This window comes from Thermobia domestica, chromosome 9 (assembly GCF_964235325.1).
Source record: "Thermobia domestica chromosome 9, izTheDome1.hap1.1, whole genome shotgun sequence".
Classification (NCBI taxonomy): domain Eukaryota; kingdom Metazoa; phylum Arthropoda; class Insecta; order Zygentoma; family Lepismatidae; genus Thermobia; species Thermobia domestica.
This window is the reverse complement of record NC_137462.1, coordinates 245,538,332-245,554,980: the sequence shown is the minus strand read 5'-3', so window position 1 is coordinate 245,554,980 and position 16,649 is coordinate 245,538,332. Positions and strand designations below refer to the sequence as shown.

The 16,649-nt window shown below is 37.4% G+C and overlaps 1 protein-coding gene across 3 annotated transcripts in view; it reads left to right on the top strand.

The window, feature by feature from the left end:
* The window catches only part of LOC145660647 (lysophosphatidylserine lipase ABHD12), a 90,674-nt gene that overhangs the window by 29,007 nt on the left and 45,018 nt on the right, over nt 1-16,649 (top strand). For all 3 annotated transcript variants that reach the window (XR_014126857.1, XR_014126856.1, XM_081725950.1), the window contains 2 exons: nt 3,308-3,413; nt 14,415-14,608. Coding sequence is in view for 1 of the 3 variants with exons in the window: in XM_081725950.1 (XP_081582076.1) it covers nt 3,308-3,413; nt 14,415-14,608 (300 nt within the window). In the remaining 2 variants the exon portion in view is untranslated. The remainder of the gene's footprint in view (nt 1-3,307; nt 3,414-14,414; nt 14,609-16,649) is intronic.

The window sequence follows — 16,649 nt, the reverse complement described above, 5'->3', positions numbered from 1 at the left end:
GATGCAGTAGAGTAGGGTTCTAGAACACTGCCTCGCATACCCGTGGAGTTGTAGTAACAGGGTGTCTGTCGATCACGAAAGTCAAGAAAAAGTCACGAAATTTAGCTTTTAGGTTACTTTTTTTTTCTGTACAAATGTAAGTAGAGACTGGAAACTTTTCTTCTATAAAACGTTAAAATTCACCGCTAAAAATGTCTATGGTCGGCTTTAGACGCTATTAAATCGCAAGCAAAACATGATTCTATCGCATGCATGAAAATTCGACCTAATTCGCATCCAGATTCGCTCTTGAGATTGTCCTTCACCTGGCATCATTGAGCAGTGGCGATGCAAATCGCATCGCCGAAACCACAGTTTAGACAACTGGAGAAGACACTGAGTTTTTCCCGCTCTAGGGAACAGCCTTTGAAAGTAGAGATAACATAGATAAGTGCTAAAGAATATAGGTACTGTTATTAGTTTTTGAATGTTTCGAAAATTTTATGGTTTGGTAAAAAAAAAAAAAAATGTCACGAAGTTTCATTTTGAAATTTTAGTAGACACCCTGAATGAAGAAAGTAACCTGGCTAATAACCTGCCCGCATTTGTTATCGTGGGCTCGGTATTACTGTGTGAATTGAGTATTGAGCTTTACCCTTTCCGGCTGTTTGGTAGATGTTTTTCAAAATAATTTATTTGTTTTGCAGTACTTCTCTATCTACACACATATATGTACACTCATGTCCAAAATTATTGTCGCATGTCTATAAATATGTTGTTGCAGGAATATAATTTGATAACGAATTTGCCTGGTATTTCTTATAATGTTAGTATGTGCATAATCGGCAAAGACATATATGTGGCAAATTTCATGTCAAAAGAACAGTAAATAAGAACAATAAAACATTCTTGTCCATTTAGTAACATTTTGTTTTACTCATTCTAATTTTCGTATTTATAATTATTTTCCTATGAAATTTACCTCCCGATTATGCACATAGTATCAGTATTAAAAGTACTCTGCAAAATCATTATCAAATTATATTCTTACAAGAAGACAGTTATAGATATGCGACAATCATTTTGGACATGAGTGTACATTAGTTGGGGTAAAAAAAGCTGTTTTTTAATATCGAATTCTAGTAGTACGAAAAAGTAGTGTATTCGCGTGCAACTAAACGAGGAGAACATTTTTTTAAAAAATCGTATATTTTATCATCAGTTCCCACAAAGTGCTTGAAGTTTTAAAAAAATCTGAAAACATCAATTATCTTAACGTTCAAATTTTGAGGATTAAGTTTTCCGAATTTTAATAGCATGAAATTACTTTTGGTTGAGTAGTAATGGTGAATATATATTTTAAGATAATAGTGATATATTTAGAATTCTTGCATATGACCTAAAGTTAGTGAATTTCAGTGAAATGACGTCTTTAACAGTTTTAGAAGCAGACAAACTCTTGTATTAAAAAGATATACAGTGCATTTTTTATTATCTTGGCAGTGATTTTATACATTCAAGTTTGAGATGAAAACAATAGCTTGGAGCGCTTAGCCCTTTCACAAATTATCCGTGCTAAAATGGTCAGATGTCACCATGTGAAGGTGGCTGCATTCTGAGCTCCATCTACATCTTACCCAGCAATCTAATCATTTAGACCGTCATAATTATGTTGTTTCGCTATTATCATCAAGAGTGTCTGTCACTAACTTGAACCGTTACATTGTTTGAGTGTAACACGGAAAGTTTACAAATTCGAACTCAGTAGTTTTATTTTGCATAAATGAAGCTTTCCATCATTGGAGTGGATGATAGCTTACATTTCGACCAATCAATCAGGTCAGTGTAGTCCTTGACATCAATGGGTATTAATGGAGGCATAAAAGTTCGAACAGATTTTCACTTCGTCTGTTGATTCCTAGCTTTTGGCATTTTTCTGTAACTCAACTCTCGTATATGTTGTCTCTCGGTGAATATCATCGCCAACAATATGTTCTCAGGATGACCGAAAAACGCTTTCTTTTACTACGCTGATGGGCTCAGTCATTCGTAATGGTTGACATACGCACCAGGTCTTACAAATGTTTCTCAAATGAGTTATGCGAATAAACTGAAGATACTAGACACTTACATTGTGAAGATGTTTGCTGCTGTCTGGTTTGATTTTAACCGTAAGCCCGAGTACGTACGCACTCACTAAATGCAGAGTATTAAAAAATCGACATTGCCCTGCCAACTACGGAGTATTACTGTCAATAGGGTAGGGAAATAGGGATCTGTATGCCAGCTGGAGAGGATAAAGAGTACCATTCAGTGAAATGCGGTAGAAAGCGCGTCTTATGGTCTTGCAAACAATGGAGCATATGCTGAAGAACATTTAAAATATCATCGTTCCAGTGTTTAAGAGAAACACGCTCTTCTGTTACTGTAAGAACGTGCTGGCAATAATTGTGCTTTAGAGATAATGTACAAGAGTTGGGTTAGAGTGGGATACTGGAAGCTACTAGGAATCAACACATGAAGGGAAAATCTGTTATAACTTTTATGCCTTCCTTAATACATTTTAATGCCAGGACTACATTAAACTGATTGAAATGTATGCTGTTATCCCCTCTAGTGAAAGAAAGTTTGATAAAGATTTGTTTTTTATCATCTATGGCAAATAAAACTCTTGATTTTGAATGTATAAATCTTCCCTGTTACATCCAAACAATTGAAAGACGTATAAACATTTTTTTACAGGTTCCACCGGAAAAGTGTGCTAACGTGATAACAGAGGTGGCTATGTTAGAGCAACTTTCTACTTTTTGATACCTAAATTCGACCGAAAATCCGATTTTATGATGATGCCCTTGACTGACAATGATAAAACAACATAATTTAAGAGCACCTTCTTCGCGATATAGTTAGCGACACCTCTTCAGTGCGGGAGACCGGAGTTTGATTCCCTGTGGGAGCTCATGTGGTTCGGATCCCACGTTTAGCTGTAGGTCTCCTCTGTGGTAAAAGGGACGCCAAATTCCAACCATTCAACATGCTCTGAATGTTTGGATGGTTGAGTAATGTGTGGATGGAGCTTGAATTCCAGCTGCCTCCACGTAATGAGATCTGGGTCATTTTAGCAAGAATAATTTTGCGGAAGAGAAGAAGAGCTGCAAGCTAATGTTCTCATCTTAAATTTGAATATATAAAATCACTGTCTAAGAAAAGAAAGAAAAAATGACATGCGTAGTTATTAATATATGAGGCTTTGATATTGTTCTAATATCTAAGCGACAATAAATCTTCATAAAAGTGTAGAATTTAATGGTTTCTTATTTTGTTGTAGTTCGATGGCCAAGAAATGCGGACTTCAGTAGACCAGAGACTTTAGGTCTCCCAGACACAAGGAATTTTTATCTGGTAACCGAGGATAAAATCAAATTAGGCGTTTGGTAAGTTTTAACAGATCAAATTCTTTAAGATCACGTGTTGGTTATTTTGACTGATCAGTAGCAGGCTGAGTCATAAATGTGTTAGTTTGTCAACCCATCTGAATGTATGATCAATTACTCCTGTTACGTGGAAGCACTGAATTAACCATGAGTTACTGTGACGTAGAGTGCATCCCATTCATTATGTAGACATCGTCGTTTTCCACATCACAATCAAACTGAGACAGTCAAACATGAAACTCGATTAAGTGACTATTCGTAACTCGTTCAAATGACACTGTTAAGGTAGCATTGGAAGATAAAGAGTGAAATCTACGGAAACTATAAAAGATATTGGTGCTGTGGAAAGGGAAAATATTCGGACAGTCTAAAAATGGTTGACGCGATTCAAGGAAGATAACATGACCATTGAAGGCAAACTTCGGGGCGGAAGAACGGTTGTGATTAAGAAGGAACTCCTGAAGTAGACTGTAACAACGGATTCACTCATAACATAAATACACGTAAACTGGCAACGCAAATAGGATTATCCGAAAACAGCATATGTCATCTTCAGCTTGAGTTCGTGTGTCGCCAGTTATCCAAGTGAAATAGAAATGACGCGCATGTTGTGAAATCGATAGTTCATTTTTTGGAAACTCGTTTCAGGCGGTTGTGCTGTATATGGGAACCTTTACATTAAACTATTATAGCGATCCAGGCTGTTATGCGACAAATATCTGACTTCGATCAATAGGAAAAATGTTCTGCTTCAGATCAATAAAGCCTCGTGTCACTGGTCACAAATAGTTACCCAGAAACTCTAGAAGTTGTGGGGGTTCGAATTAGTTCAACACCCCGCATTATCTTAGCCTTTGCTTCTGATTGGGTTCTTGTTGAATGTTTGCAGAGGACCATTCAATACAATGTTCTATACTTTGTATAATAACATAAGCTTTCACGCATTTTTACGTTGTACCTATTTTTATACCAAAAACAAACGAAATTATAACTCACCTTGGTATAACTGTGTTCAAAATTTGAAGATGATAAAAATTTATATCAGAAACACTTTGATACGGTTTCAGTGAAATTTAGTATTTTAATAGTACTGAGGAATGTATTCAAACTTGCACATCGTAACATGGGAGACCGAGGTTCGATTCCTGGCGGGAGCTCATGTGGTTCGGATTCCACTTTAATCAGTAGGTCCACGTCTCATATAGCCTCGCTGCTGAACGGGACGTTAAACTCAAAATCAACTGAACTCAATTATACTTCGTAAAATGGAGCGGGAACTGAAAACAATCAATCTCGGAGTCAATCTGGATTGTTTTCCTGTGCACAATTTTGTCGTTGGAGGAGAAGTTTAATACAAAAGTTTGCAGATATTTGAATGATTTGTCATAGAAGCTCAAGGAATAATATTTTAAAGGTTAACTGATAGTCCTGATGTACCGAGTTCGAATCTTCTGTGTTTCTGAAGGTTTCATATGTGTGTGTATGCATGTAAACAGAATGCACTGGACTTTAACGTTTCAAAACCAATTGTAATCAGACCAAAATTTGAATTGAGGCAGGAGAATAAGAAATTAGTTCTTTCTTTCTTCGGTTTTAGACAAACTCCGTTTCGAATCAGATATCAAAGTTCGCCATTTACTTAAATTTGCTGCATGAATAGTTGGCAATACGATAAAATGAAATACATTAAACCTTACTTGTACTGATCATTTTCAGTTTCTCGTGAACATGTTTCCTAAAATTATCGAGTTTATAAAAATTAGTTTTTAATTATCTACAAATTCTTGTCTCAAATCGTGTTTGCGATAGGTAAGTTAAAAAATAAAAAATAAAAATATATCTAATTTTGTCATGGACTTTTCCACTTTCAATGTATTCATAATCTTAAACTGTAGTCATTATATTGTCTTCATTAAAAGTGCCACCTGCTTGTAACAGAAGAAAATAATTATTAAATATACACTGCTCCACAAAGCTTAAGCAAATCGAAGGAAGTAACAGAAAATAAAACAAGATTACTGCACCAAGATAATCAACAGAAAAGCGGTACAGATGCACAATGCAACACAAATGAAGGACAACAATAAAATTAGAATGTACAGGGTGACCAGGAAGTTTAAAATCACGATACTTCGACATGTAAAACTGGATGGTGTGAGGGCATAAACAGTCAATATAGTGTGTGATCACCTTGAACAGATACACAGGCACGACATCTGGCCTTCATGCTGCAAATTAGTGATGATCGAGTCTTGTGATAGATGGTGCCACTCCTCGAGGAGAGCTGTTCGCAGTTCAGGAAGAGTGCATGGTGGTGGATTGCGCTGCGCTATTCGCCGCCAAGAGCTTCCCACATATGCTCAATGGTATTCAACTCCGGCGAGTGTGGAGGCCATGCAATGCGCGTAATGTCTTCGCTCTGCAGATACTTGGACACCACATGTGCACGGTGTGGTGGTCATTTTCATCCATAAACAGAAAGTCCGGACCAAATACTCCGCAGAAATTGCACCCATGTGTGTGGAGAATATGTCCATTTTGGAAGCGACTCCATAGCCTTGACACAATACTTCTGTTCACATTGAATTTCTGCGCCACGTTCACTTTCGGATCAGCCTAGTTCCAATCGCCCAATTCTTCGCCCATGATCAAATGTCGTCTTCCAGCCATTGCAGGGTGTGTACGCTTAGTATCCCATTCAGGAACTACTGCTTGCAGCCTCGGACACAACAGGGCTGTCGTGTATGCTTCGTGGCAAAATCTGTTCACCACGGTCGCGACGGTGCTACGCACGCGCTATAGTGGGCCCTCGCCTTACCTGTGCATCTCTTTGTATATGCATGCTTCCTACCAGTGTTTAATGGGCCCCACACGTAACTTATCCCACGTTCTCTCGGGTTGCGTAAGTTTTGTGGAGCACTGTAAATGTGTGTTAATTACTATACATTAATAAAAGTACATTCAGGCCTGGTAGAAGTTAATTGGTGATAATATGTTAATTTATTATTATTGTTGTACATGTAATTTTGTATATTCCATTTAGTGGATTTAATCATGTTAAACGAAAAAAATCTTTCCCTCCTTCCTTTTTGCTATTTCAGGCAAAAAAATTTATTTTTCAAATATAGCTAACCAGTTTGTAGGAAGCCCAGACAGAAAATACAGGTGGTTTACAGGCGCCTGTGAAACATGCATAAACAGGCATATTTTTACAGGCGTCTGTACATGCGCCTGAAAATGGAACACTTTTAAACGCATGAGACAGGTATCGATTTTTTTCACGATCATTGCATGTTCATTTCATGGAAACAGGTAGTTTTCATGCTGATAGGGTTGCAATTTTGCAACGTGAAAAATGCGTGTAAACAACATGTAGAGAGTGGAAAGACATGTACGTAACCGGCATATTCCATGTAGTTGACATATACGTTACCTCATGAGGATCTGACGACAGCTGCTTTTCATTTGATAAGAATGTAATTGATATGTTAAATAAAGGTGAAAGGGAATTAGTGGGCGTGTTAGCGGAATATACATGTAAAGTACTTCGCATTAAGTACTATACATGTGTCAGGACCTTGCATATGTGCATAACAAACTGGAGACTTGGTGCCTGAATATTACATGTTTCCTACACCTGTAACATTAATGATTCACTCCAATCAATCTTGTTCATGGCATGCACCATTTAACCCATTTATTGGCAATCATGATGACTGCATTTTCCGTTTACCTGCACATTGCCTGTACATTGCATATAGGTGGGTTCACACTTCGCATGTACACGGAGATAATACAGGCAATGTATTAGTTGTAATCCCATGTTGTTATACATGTGTCAGAACCTTGTATAGCGAATGTCGAACTGGAGACTTGTGCCTGAATATTGCATGTCTCCTATGCCTATAACGTGAATGTTTAGCTCCAATCCACCTTGTTTACCACACGTATCTGTTTAATACATTTATTGGCAATCATGATTATTGCATGTTCCCGTTCACCTGTACATTGCCTTACACTGCACGTACGGGAGTTACACACTTCGCATGTACACGAAAATGATAAATGTAAAATAACATATTCTACATCATGCGTTTTCCATGCTATACGCTAATACATGATATTTACATGTAATGCGAATGTCTCACATGTATACTACATGTTGATAAACAGGCACCTTCCTTGTACTTTTCATTGTTACTGTATTGCGAATGTTATCAACAATCCACTCAAGGTACTTTACATGCACATATTCTCTCCATTTACTTGCATGTGAGTGATTACGTGTACATTGCATGTTCTCATTTTAATGTACAGGCTCTATACATCGCGTGTTTCCGTGCAAAATTTCCAACAGAAGTTTAATACTTTTCCGACATGCATATCACCTGAAGACAATGTGCCTGTAATATTTTCTTTACATGTGCTTTTGCCGAAACAGGCGCCTGTATAATGCTTGTCAAGATCTAACAGGCTTTTACAGGCACTTTCATGTACCAAACATTGCATGTTTCCTCAAAAATTTTCATAATAGAGGAGAAAGGACAAGGGTTTTTGCTCAGCGTCGGTGCATAATCGTGAGATGTTAAATGAAAGAGAAAATTGGCGGCCTCAATCATGTTCCGACTCCTCTCCTATTATTCTCCCACCACCGGTTCTTTCTTTTTAACAGTACTAAACGTTTGTTTCAAAATAAATCCTAATGGAAACTATGAAACAAAGTAGGAATAGTGTTTGAAACACAAATAAACATGCTCACGTACTATATAAATGACTGACCATAATTAATTGTGATACAAAATGGACATAATGCTGATATTATGACAAACACACAAACAAGTTTTATATATAAGTATCCATGACATGTCATTTCTTACATAACAGGTGATCAAGAGGCTAATCTCTAGTGCACGTCAGGGGGGCAGCTGGGCTCAGTGGTAGAGGGCTTACTTCTGTTGCGTGGTGTACCTGGTTCGATTCCCGTCAAGTATGTGGTGGAGAATATGGTGTGCGTGGGTTTTCTCGTCATACCCCTATTTCCTCCCACTTTCTCATTTTACGCATTCTTCCATAATCATTCACTTGGTTTAGTCATCGTTTCCCTTAGCCTAAAGGGCATAAACGTAAGACGTTAAACTGAAAGATTTCATTTTTCCAGTTCACCTGAGCCTGGTTTGAGTCCTGATGTTGACACGTTCAGACATTTATATGTTACGTGAGTGTGTTTATTTCTGTTTCTGCATGCTTCTTACCTTTCTTCCTTTCATTGTTTCCATTCACATTTATTTTGAAGTAACTATTTATACCGAGAAATAAGTTGGTACTGTGGTTTGAACACGGATCTCCTGGAAGTTGCCAGTCACGTACGTTACTCTTACTCCACGCCAAATAATGCACATATCTTTATTAGACACATATCTTAGCATATGTCGTATGCTGTTACCACATCTCCATAACTTTATTGGGCCCTACCGCCGACAAAGGCCCCAGAGGTTAAAGACCATATTATGTTTTCGCCCTCGTTTTACCTCTAGCTTTATCTATGGCTGGACCTGGCACGACTTTCGAACACCTGATATATATATAGGGTGGTGTTTAACTTTACTGACAAATTTTGATTTCTCACATCAAGTTAAGAAAAAATAAGTTAATGTGGACATGTGGAGAAAATTGCGTAATATCGGAGCTAGGACCGTCCAAAAGTGTGAAAAACTACATCGCACGTATTATTCCGAGCATGGGGAATCGTGAAACCTGGCTTTACCTAACAATTCCAAATTCGTTCCAACGCATTCTGTGTTTGCTGTCAAGCATTGACGGCGCTAGAGGAGTAAGGGCAGGGGAAGCGAACGCTGCTTCGATGCCCTCGACAGTCTCCGTAGGTACGTTTTATTGCTGTGTAGATCAAGTAATTTCGGCATAGATAAAAATTGCAGTTCCCCCGAAATTGCTTTTCCCCTCCACTTGCTCTCCCAAGAAATTAAATTTGGCATCGTCAGTACTGTCAAAGCTTACTTTTTGCCTACTTTGGTCTCACCTATAACTCCGACTGTAATTGGGAATTCCGTTTGGAGCATGTTTGGGAGTTTTACCCTGTAAGGAACACCTTGCTCACTCATTGCGAATTGCCCATTACGCAGATGTGTACTTTTTGGTTGGCTTATGTGCAGGACTTCCCGAGTGGCGAGTACATTTTCATATTTGGCGAGTATAGTCCACCATACAGCTGGACATACCCATAAGGAATTCAAGAATAAATAGCAAATGTCACAATAATCAGTGTGACTGTAAAATGGTCCGGCTAGTAGATTTTTTACTGGCTAGTACTTACAAGCAAGATTTCTCAAGCCCTGCGTATATGTGACTTCCTTTACGGCGGTGTGTGCAAGATAACTTCAGGGTTCCTCGTGTTCAAAATAACGCGTTGCAGTTATTTATTTATTTATTTATTTTTATTTATTTTTTTTTCCACGTTTTGGACGGTCCTATCCCTGAAAGTATGCACTTTACCCAGAGTTCTATATAAACTTTTTTCTTACTTTGATATGAGGAATTACCTTGTGCAGTTTGTCACTACATTTCATTAATAACCTGTATGTACCTATATATATATTTTCTCAAAAGAGCAATTCATGTTTTACGGATTTTGAACAACTAATGTTACCGAAGTTAATATTCGTCTAATCTCAAGAACAATGGTTCCCAAGCTAGGGATGTAGGATATTGGAAGATTGGAGCCATATAGGCTAAAGGAGATGACGGTAAATAATTATTCGATATTCGCATGTAAAGTAGAGCCTGAGATTACATGATATTAGTCCAACACGGAAGGAAGGCAGGAGTTACAAAGGAAGCGCAAGGAAAAATAATTTGGAAACCTACGTTGTAGAACATTAAGCATATATAATTACAAACAAGTATTTAGTTTTTAATTAAAGATGGAAGCACATACTCGCTGCTACATGTATACGTATAAAATTTGTTTCTAAATTTCAAGTCTTCCTTTTTTCAAAGGACAACAAGTGCAGTAGAAATAAATAAATAAAAGATACAATGCGCTTAAAATTGAAAAAAGCTGCAAAGAAACAAGTAACAACCGAGAAAGCTTATTTGTAAATAAAAAATAAAAAAAAAACTATAATTGTTCACATTGTTCGTTGAAAGCAGCTCGTGAGAATCACCATCAGCATCGTCAGTAGACTGTATGTCATTAATTTTTTTCTTTTTGTCTATAAACTCGACATGCTCCTCTATGTGTATATTTAAACTGTAGATTGATAGATAAGAAATGATTAGATAAAAGATAATTTGCGTATGTATAAAAAGCATCGAAATTTCTATCTACAATAAAACAATACGGGTAGCATGGTTGCTCAGTAGTAGTAGAGCACTTACTTCTGGTGTGTGAGATCCATGGTTCGATCCTCAGTCAAGGGGCCGGTCAGTGGTACAGCGTTCACCTCTGATGCATGAGGTCCTTGATTCGATCCCAGCTCGTGCCACGTAAACTTTGTGGTGGACAAACACCATATGCATGGGTTTTCTCGGAGTTCTTCCGTTTCCTCCTCCTTTCTTCCTTCTACAATTTCCTTCATTTCTCATCATCACAATCTCCTTTAGCCTACCCGGCATAACCGTGGGACATAAAACTTAAAGATTTCATTTTTCGATCCCCGGTCAAGTAAGTTTGTGGGGGGTTCCTCGGGGTCCAATTATATCATCATTATATCATACACCAATTATATCATCATTCACTTGCTTTGATCATCCGCCTCCCTTAACCCAAAGGATATAAAGTGGGACGTTAACTTGAAAGAGTTTACAATAAAACAATGTTAACAAGAACAAAATTTAGATAAGTTTTCCTGACAAAATTATTAAAAGGTGAAAAAAGGGTTTGTAATGAATGTACTATAAACGCAGCCTCAAATCTGGGAAGAACATTTAGCTATGTAACTATGAAAGCTGTTTAGACGAGGGTACGTGGCATAGCGGGGTTTACGAGGTTACCTGTAATTATAATAAAATTTATTTTGGTAATGCTTTACGGATCAGAGACATGGACATTGAGAAAAACTGAAATAGATATGAGACAACAGCGGACCGTAATACAGTTTCCGTAGTGGTCGTGTGAGCATAAAGGGTGATGCAAGACGAGGAAGAGCCGAAATCATCAACCGATGAAAGAAGTGTGCAGCTTGGGGCAGATGCACTTAAACAAGATCGCTGTGACATGTGAGGAACTTTCTGACATCACAGGGATTCAAACTGCGTCAGTATACCGAATTCTAACAATAAGTTGGAAGCATTTGAAAGGTGGTGTTGGCGCAGAATGCTGCGAATATCTTGTACCGAAAGGAAAAGGAATGAAGACATACTAAAGGAAGCTAATGAAAGACGACAGATCATGAAGATAATAGGAAAAAGAAGAAACAGCATGCTAGGCCATCTTATTCGGCACTCTGATTGGATCACCGTGCTGATAGAGGGAAAGACAGAAGGAAAACCAGGAAAAGGTAACCAAGGATAGAATACTTACAAGTAAACCTTACGTTTGGGTGAATCGAGTTGCTGACTGAGACACATATGAGAAAGTAGTACTAAATGTGGTCAGTATTTCAGTGAAGTTGTAGGTGCGAAGCTCCAGGGGTTTAGGAGATACAGCTACCAGAACATCACATGGAAGTACAGAATAGTCTTCATACACTTGGAGGTAAAAGCTCTGTAAGACCTCTTGTAACGACAAAAGGTGAATAACAAATATATGGGTATATATTAGGACTACGGGGAAGTCATATAGTAAGGGTATACCTGACGGCGGCCATTTTGAAATCCGCCATTTTGAATTAAGGTTAAGTTTTTAAAATAGGAATAGGGTTATGTGATACATGATTTAAGGCGCAAATTTAATCAGAAGAACAATGGTCACGTTAATTTTGAGTTACGCACAATTGGTAAAAAGTTACAGGGAAATTAAATATTGTTGCAGCATATGTATTAGTCCTTTACCCCACCTTGTAAATTTTGTTTTAATGATAATAATTAAATAAAAAGCAGGTGGATAAATATTAGGTCTATGGTAAGAGTTGCCTTGATGGCGGCCATGTTCAAATCCGCCATTTTGAAGCAGACAAAAGTTTTAAACAAAACGCATAACAGTGATACCTTATTAATAGCAAATTTTACCATAACTCCAACGGTATAACCATTTTTGCTTTATCATTAACCAGCACAAAATTAAATGGATCGCTCCTTACGACTATTGCTTTGACGGAATTGTTAACGACAGATGTGTCAAGTGTAACTCGATTGCCTTTGTCAGGTGTGCTCACTGTGAGCAGAGCATTTGTGCAAGTCATGCATTCTTTTCTGAACTACATATTGATTGTACTAATTGAGGACTTTTCTGGAAGAAAGACCCAAGTTCAATTGTGACTCAATTCCTCTTTGGTCATTTCCCCTTAAATTAGCAACTTGTTTATGCGATAACAAATGCTGGTTAATGATAAAGCAAAAATAGTATACCGTTGGATGTATGGTAAAATTTGCTATTAATAAAGTATCACTGTTATGCGTTTTGTTTAAAACTTTTGTCTGCTTCAAAATGGCGGATTTGAACATGGCCGCCATCAAGGCAACTCTTACCATAGATCTAATATTTATCCACCTGCTTTTTATTTAATTATTATCATTAAAACAAAATTTACAAGGTGGGGTAAAGGACTAATACATATGCTGCAACAATATTTAATTTCCCTGTAACTTTTTACCAATTGTACGTAACTCAAAATTAACGTGACCATTGTTCTTCTGATTAAATTTGCGCCTTAAATCATGTATCACATAACCCTATTCCTATTTTAAAAACTTAACCTTAATTCAAAATGGCGGATTTCAAAATGGCCGCCGTCAGGTATACCCTTACTATATGACTTCCCCCTAGTCCTAATATATACCCATATATTTGTTATTCACCTTTTGTCGTTACAAGAGGTCTTACAGAGCTTTTACCTCCAAGTGTATGAAGACTATTCTGTACTTCCATGTGATGTTCTGGTAGCTGTATCTCCTAAACCCCTGGAGCTTCGCACCTACAACTTCACTGAAATACTGACCACATTTAGTACTACTTTCTCATATGTGTCTCAGTCTGCAACTCGATTCACCCAAACGTAAGGTTTACTTGTTAGATGCAGTTACAAAGGAGACCTTATCAAAGTATAAAATAGTTCTCCCAAGAGAGAGAGAGAGAGAGAGAAATTAATTTTAATTTCCCAAGTTGCCCACCAACCTATGGTTCAGGTAAACAAGACGACGGCTTGAGTAGTTCGAAAAGAGAATTAGTATTAGAGGCGCAAAAAGTGAGAATCCAGTCGCAGACCTGTCAAAACACTTTAAATAGAATCAGGACGATATAAAATATGTTAGTGTTACATGAAACCTATAATAATGTCAGAAGACAGGTTATTAAGGCCTATAATACTAAAATAAAAAAGAATACAGTTAAATTTAAATAATGGAAGTGTAAATCGAAGATAGTTTAATTTAATCAATCAAGATTCAAGTTGGTGACGAAACGGAAGGGAATGAATGAAGCACAGTCTACTGTCGAGCAGACGGTGTCATTGACGAAATATCTTACATAATAAACAGGTAGAGAAATGCTGCTATAAATATGCTAAAATTTTCACAGTATTTTAAAAGTCTTTTAAAATTTACGCGTGTTATACGCTTTCTTCCTCATTTGAAAAAGTCACGTGCGGATCCTGAATATCAGGTACAATTTTGTTCATACATAAGAATTAATTAATAGTATTTTATTATCTATGAGAAAGTTCTAGCGAAATCTCTTTAAAGATTTGGTTCAACGCATGAAAGCATTTTCAGATGTCTTTTTTTATGTTTTTTTTTTTCAAATCTCTAAGTACGAAAAAAAAGTCTTCATAGATGACTGTAATGTAATTCTGTTTGTAAGGTGGCTAATAATCTAATTGTTTTCAGGCATGTTCTTCCTAGAATATTAATGGATTCTACCCCAAAGAGCGATCAAAAATATGAACAATTACTAAGCCATGGAGAACCTGTTATATTATATTTACATGGAAATTCCGGTTCTCGTGCAGGATCTCACAGAATTGAGCTTTACGAAGTGTTGAGAAATTTGAATTACCATGTTGTTTGCTTCGATTATAGAGGTAAGTGCAAAACATAGAAGGAAAATATTTCGTGATGACTGATTATCACTTGACCAGCGAATAAGTTCCGATGTCCGGTTTTGTAACTAAAATACGAGGGCCATTTCATAAATAATGCACATTATAGCAACACTACGGAGTGGATGATGAAATCGAGGTAAACATTTCGTCAGTTGAAGCTAAGGTCTTGAAGCAGCAGTACATGTGCTTGTGTGCTCTTTAGTGAACAGTGTGTGTAACTGTGACAATTATTGGAAATGGAGGAGGCAGGTGTCTCGGGTAATATATGTATTGAAGGTTAGAGTTCGTACATAAACATTGAAACTTTACGTGTCAAACACCCTACAGAAATTCACAACTTTACGTGAAGTTTGTGGTGAGACAACAGTGGACCGTAATACAGTTTCCGTAGTGGTCGTGTAAGCACAAAGGGTGATGCAAGACTAGGAAAAGCCGAAATCATCAACCGATAAAAGAAGTGTTCAACTTTGGGCAGATGCACTTGAACAAGATCGCTGTGTGACATGTGAGGAACTTTCTGACATCACAGAGATTCCAACTGCGTCAGTATACCGAATTCTAACAATTGATTTACATTATAGAGAAAAATATCTAAGGACCAATGGGTCCCCTACTTCTTGACAGCTAAACAGAAGCAGACACATCTGGACGATACAGCGTTAAAGGTGAGGACTTTCTGCGTCACATTATTACTGTTGATGAAATGTGGATCAGAGACTTTGAGCCGGAGTTGAAATCACAATCCAACGAGTGGAGAGCTTCATCTTCTTCAAGACCAGAAAAGTGTCGCCGATCTCAGTCAAAGGTTAACAGGGTGTCTATCGGTCACGAAAGTCATGAAAAAGTCACGAAGTTAGAAAATGGTCATGAAAGTCAAGAAAAGTCACGAAATTTAGATTTTAGGTCACGATTTTTTTTATCTGGAGAAATGTGGTATAGACTGGAAAATTTTGTTCTATAAACGTCAAAATTCATCACCAAACATGTCTAGTTTCGGGTTTAGACCCTACCAAATCGCAAGCAAAACACGTTTCTATCCCATGCATGAAAATTTGGCTCAATTCGCACCCAAATTCGCTCTTCAGAATGTTTCTAAACTTTATGGTTTGGGAAAGAAAGGTCACGAAATTTCATTTTGGAATTTGAGTAGACATCCTGGTTAAGCAAATGATGATTTTTGCTTACGACCACCAAGGCATTATCATAACGGAGAGAGCTCCGTGTGGAAGAAGTATCACAGCAACGTATTGTGAATTCCTCCGGGAACTGCGCAGAAAAATGCACAAAACCCGATCGCAGTTGCTCAGGGCTGGTCCTTTGATTCTCCACGATAACGCTCACCCATACACTGCTAATACTGTGCTTCAAAAACTTAGCTAATACGTTTCGGAAATGTTACGACATGCTCCATACAGTTCGGACATGAATCCACCAGACTACGACCTTTTTCCAAAGTTGAAACAACGTATGCGTGGACGTCGGTTTCCATGTTGGAAGAGCTTTCTGCAACCGTTACCCGAACTATTCGACAGCTTCAGAAAGATGGCGTCCTTGATGGAATACAGAAGCTACCCGGCCATTGGGATTCCGTCATTGCCAACCAGGGAGATTATATTGAAGGCCTGTAAAAAGATCTCCAAACAATAAACGTATAAGTCACAAAATATTAGTGTATATTATTTATAAAATGACCCTCGTATCACCCGGTTAACTTGTAACTAATCTCTCACGGTTCTTATTGTTCTGTTCGTTGTAAACTACCTCACGCATATGTTTAAGTTAAGTAAAGTAAAATTTCAAGTGGTTTGAAAGTTATTTTTCAGAACATTGTCCTTTGACCCACAATACCGCTCAAGTGGTTCGGCGTTGCTTTAGTAGTTCGTTAACACCATGAATCTCATAACATTCAATTGTTTTAAAAAAAATAATTTCTGCTCTTCCTATTATTAAAACCTTGAAGATCGTCTTTATAAATAAAAAGTTACAACGTTTGGTATGTACGCTTTCATTGTTGAAATCT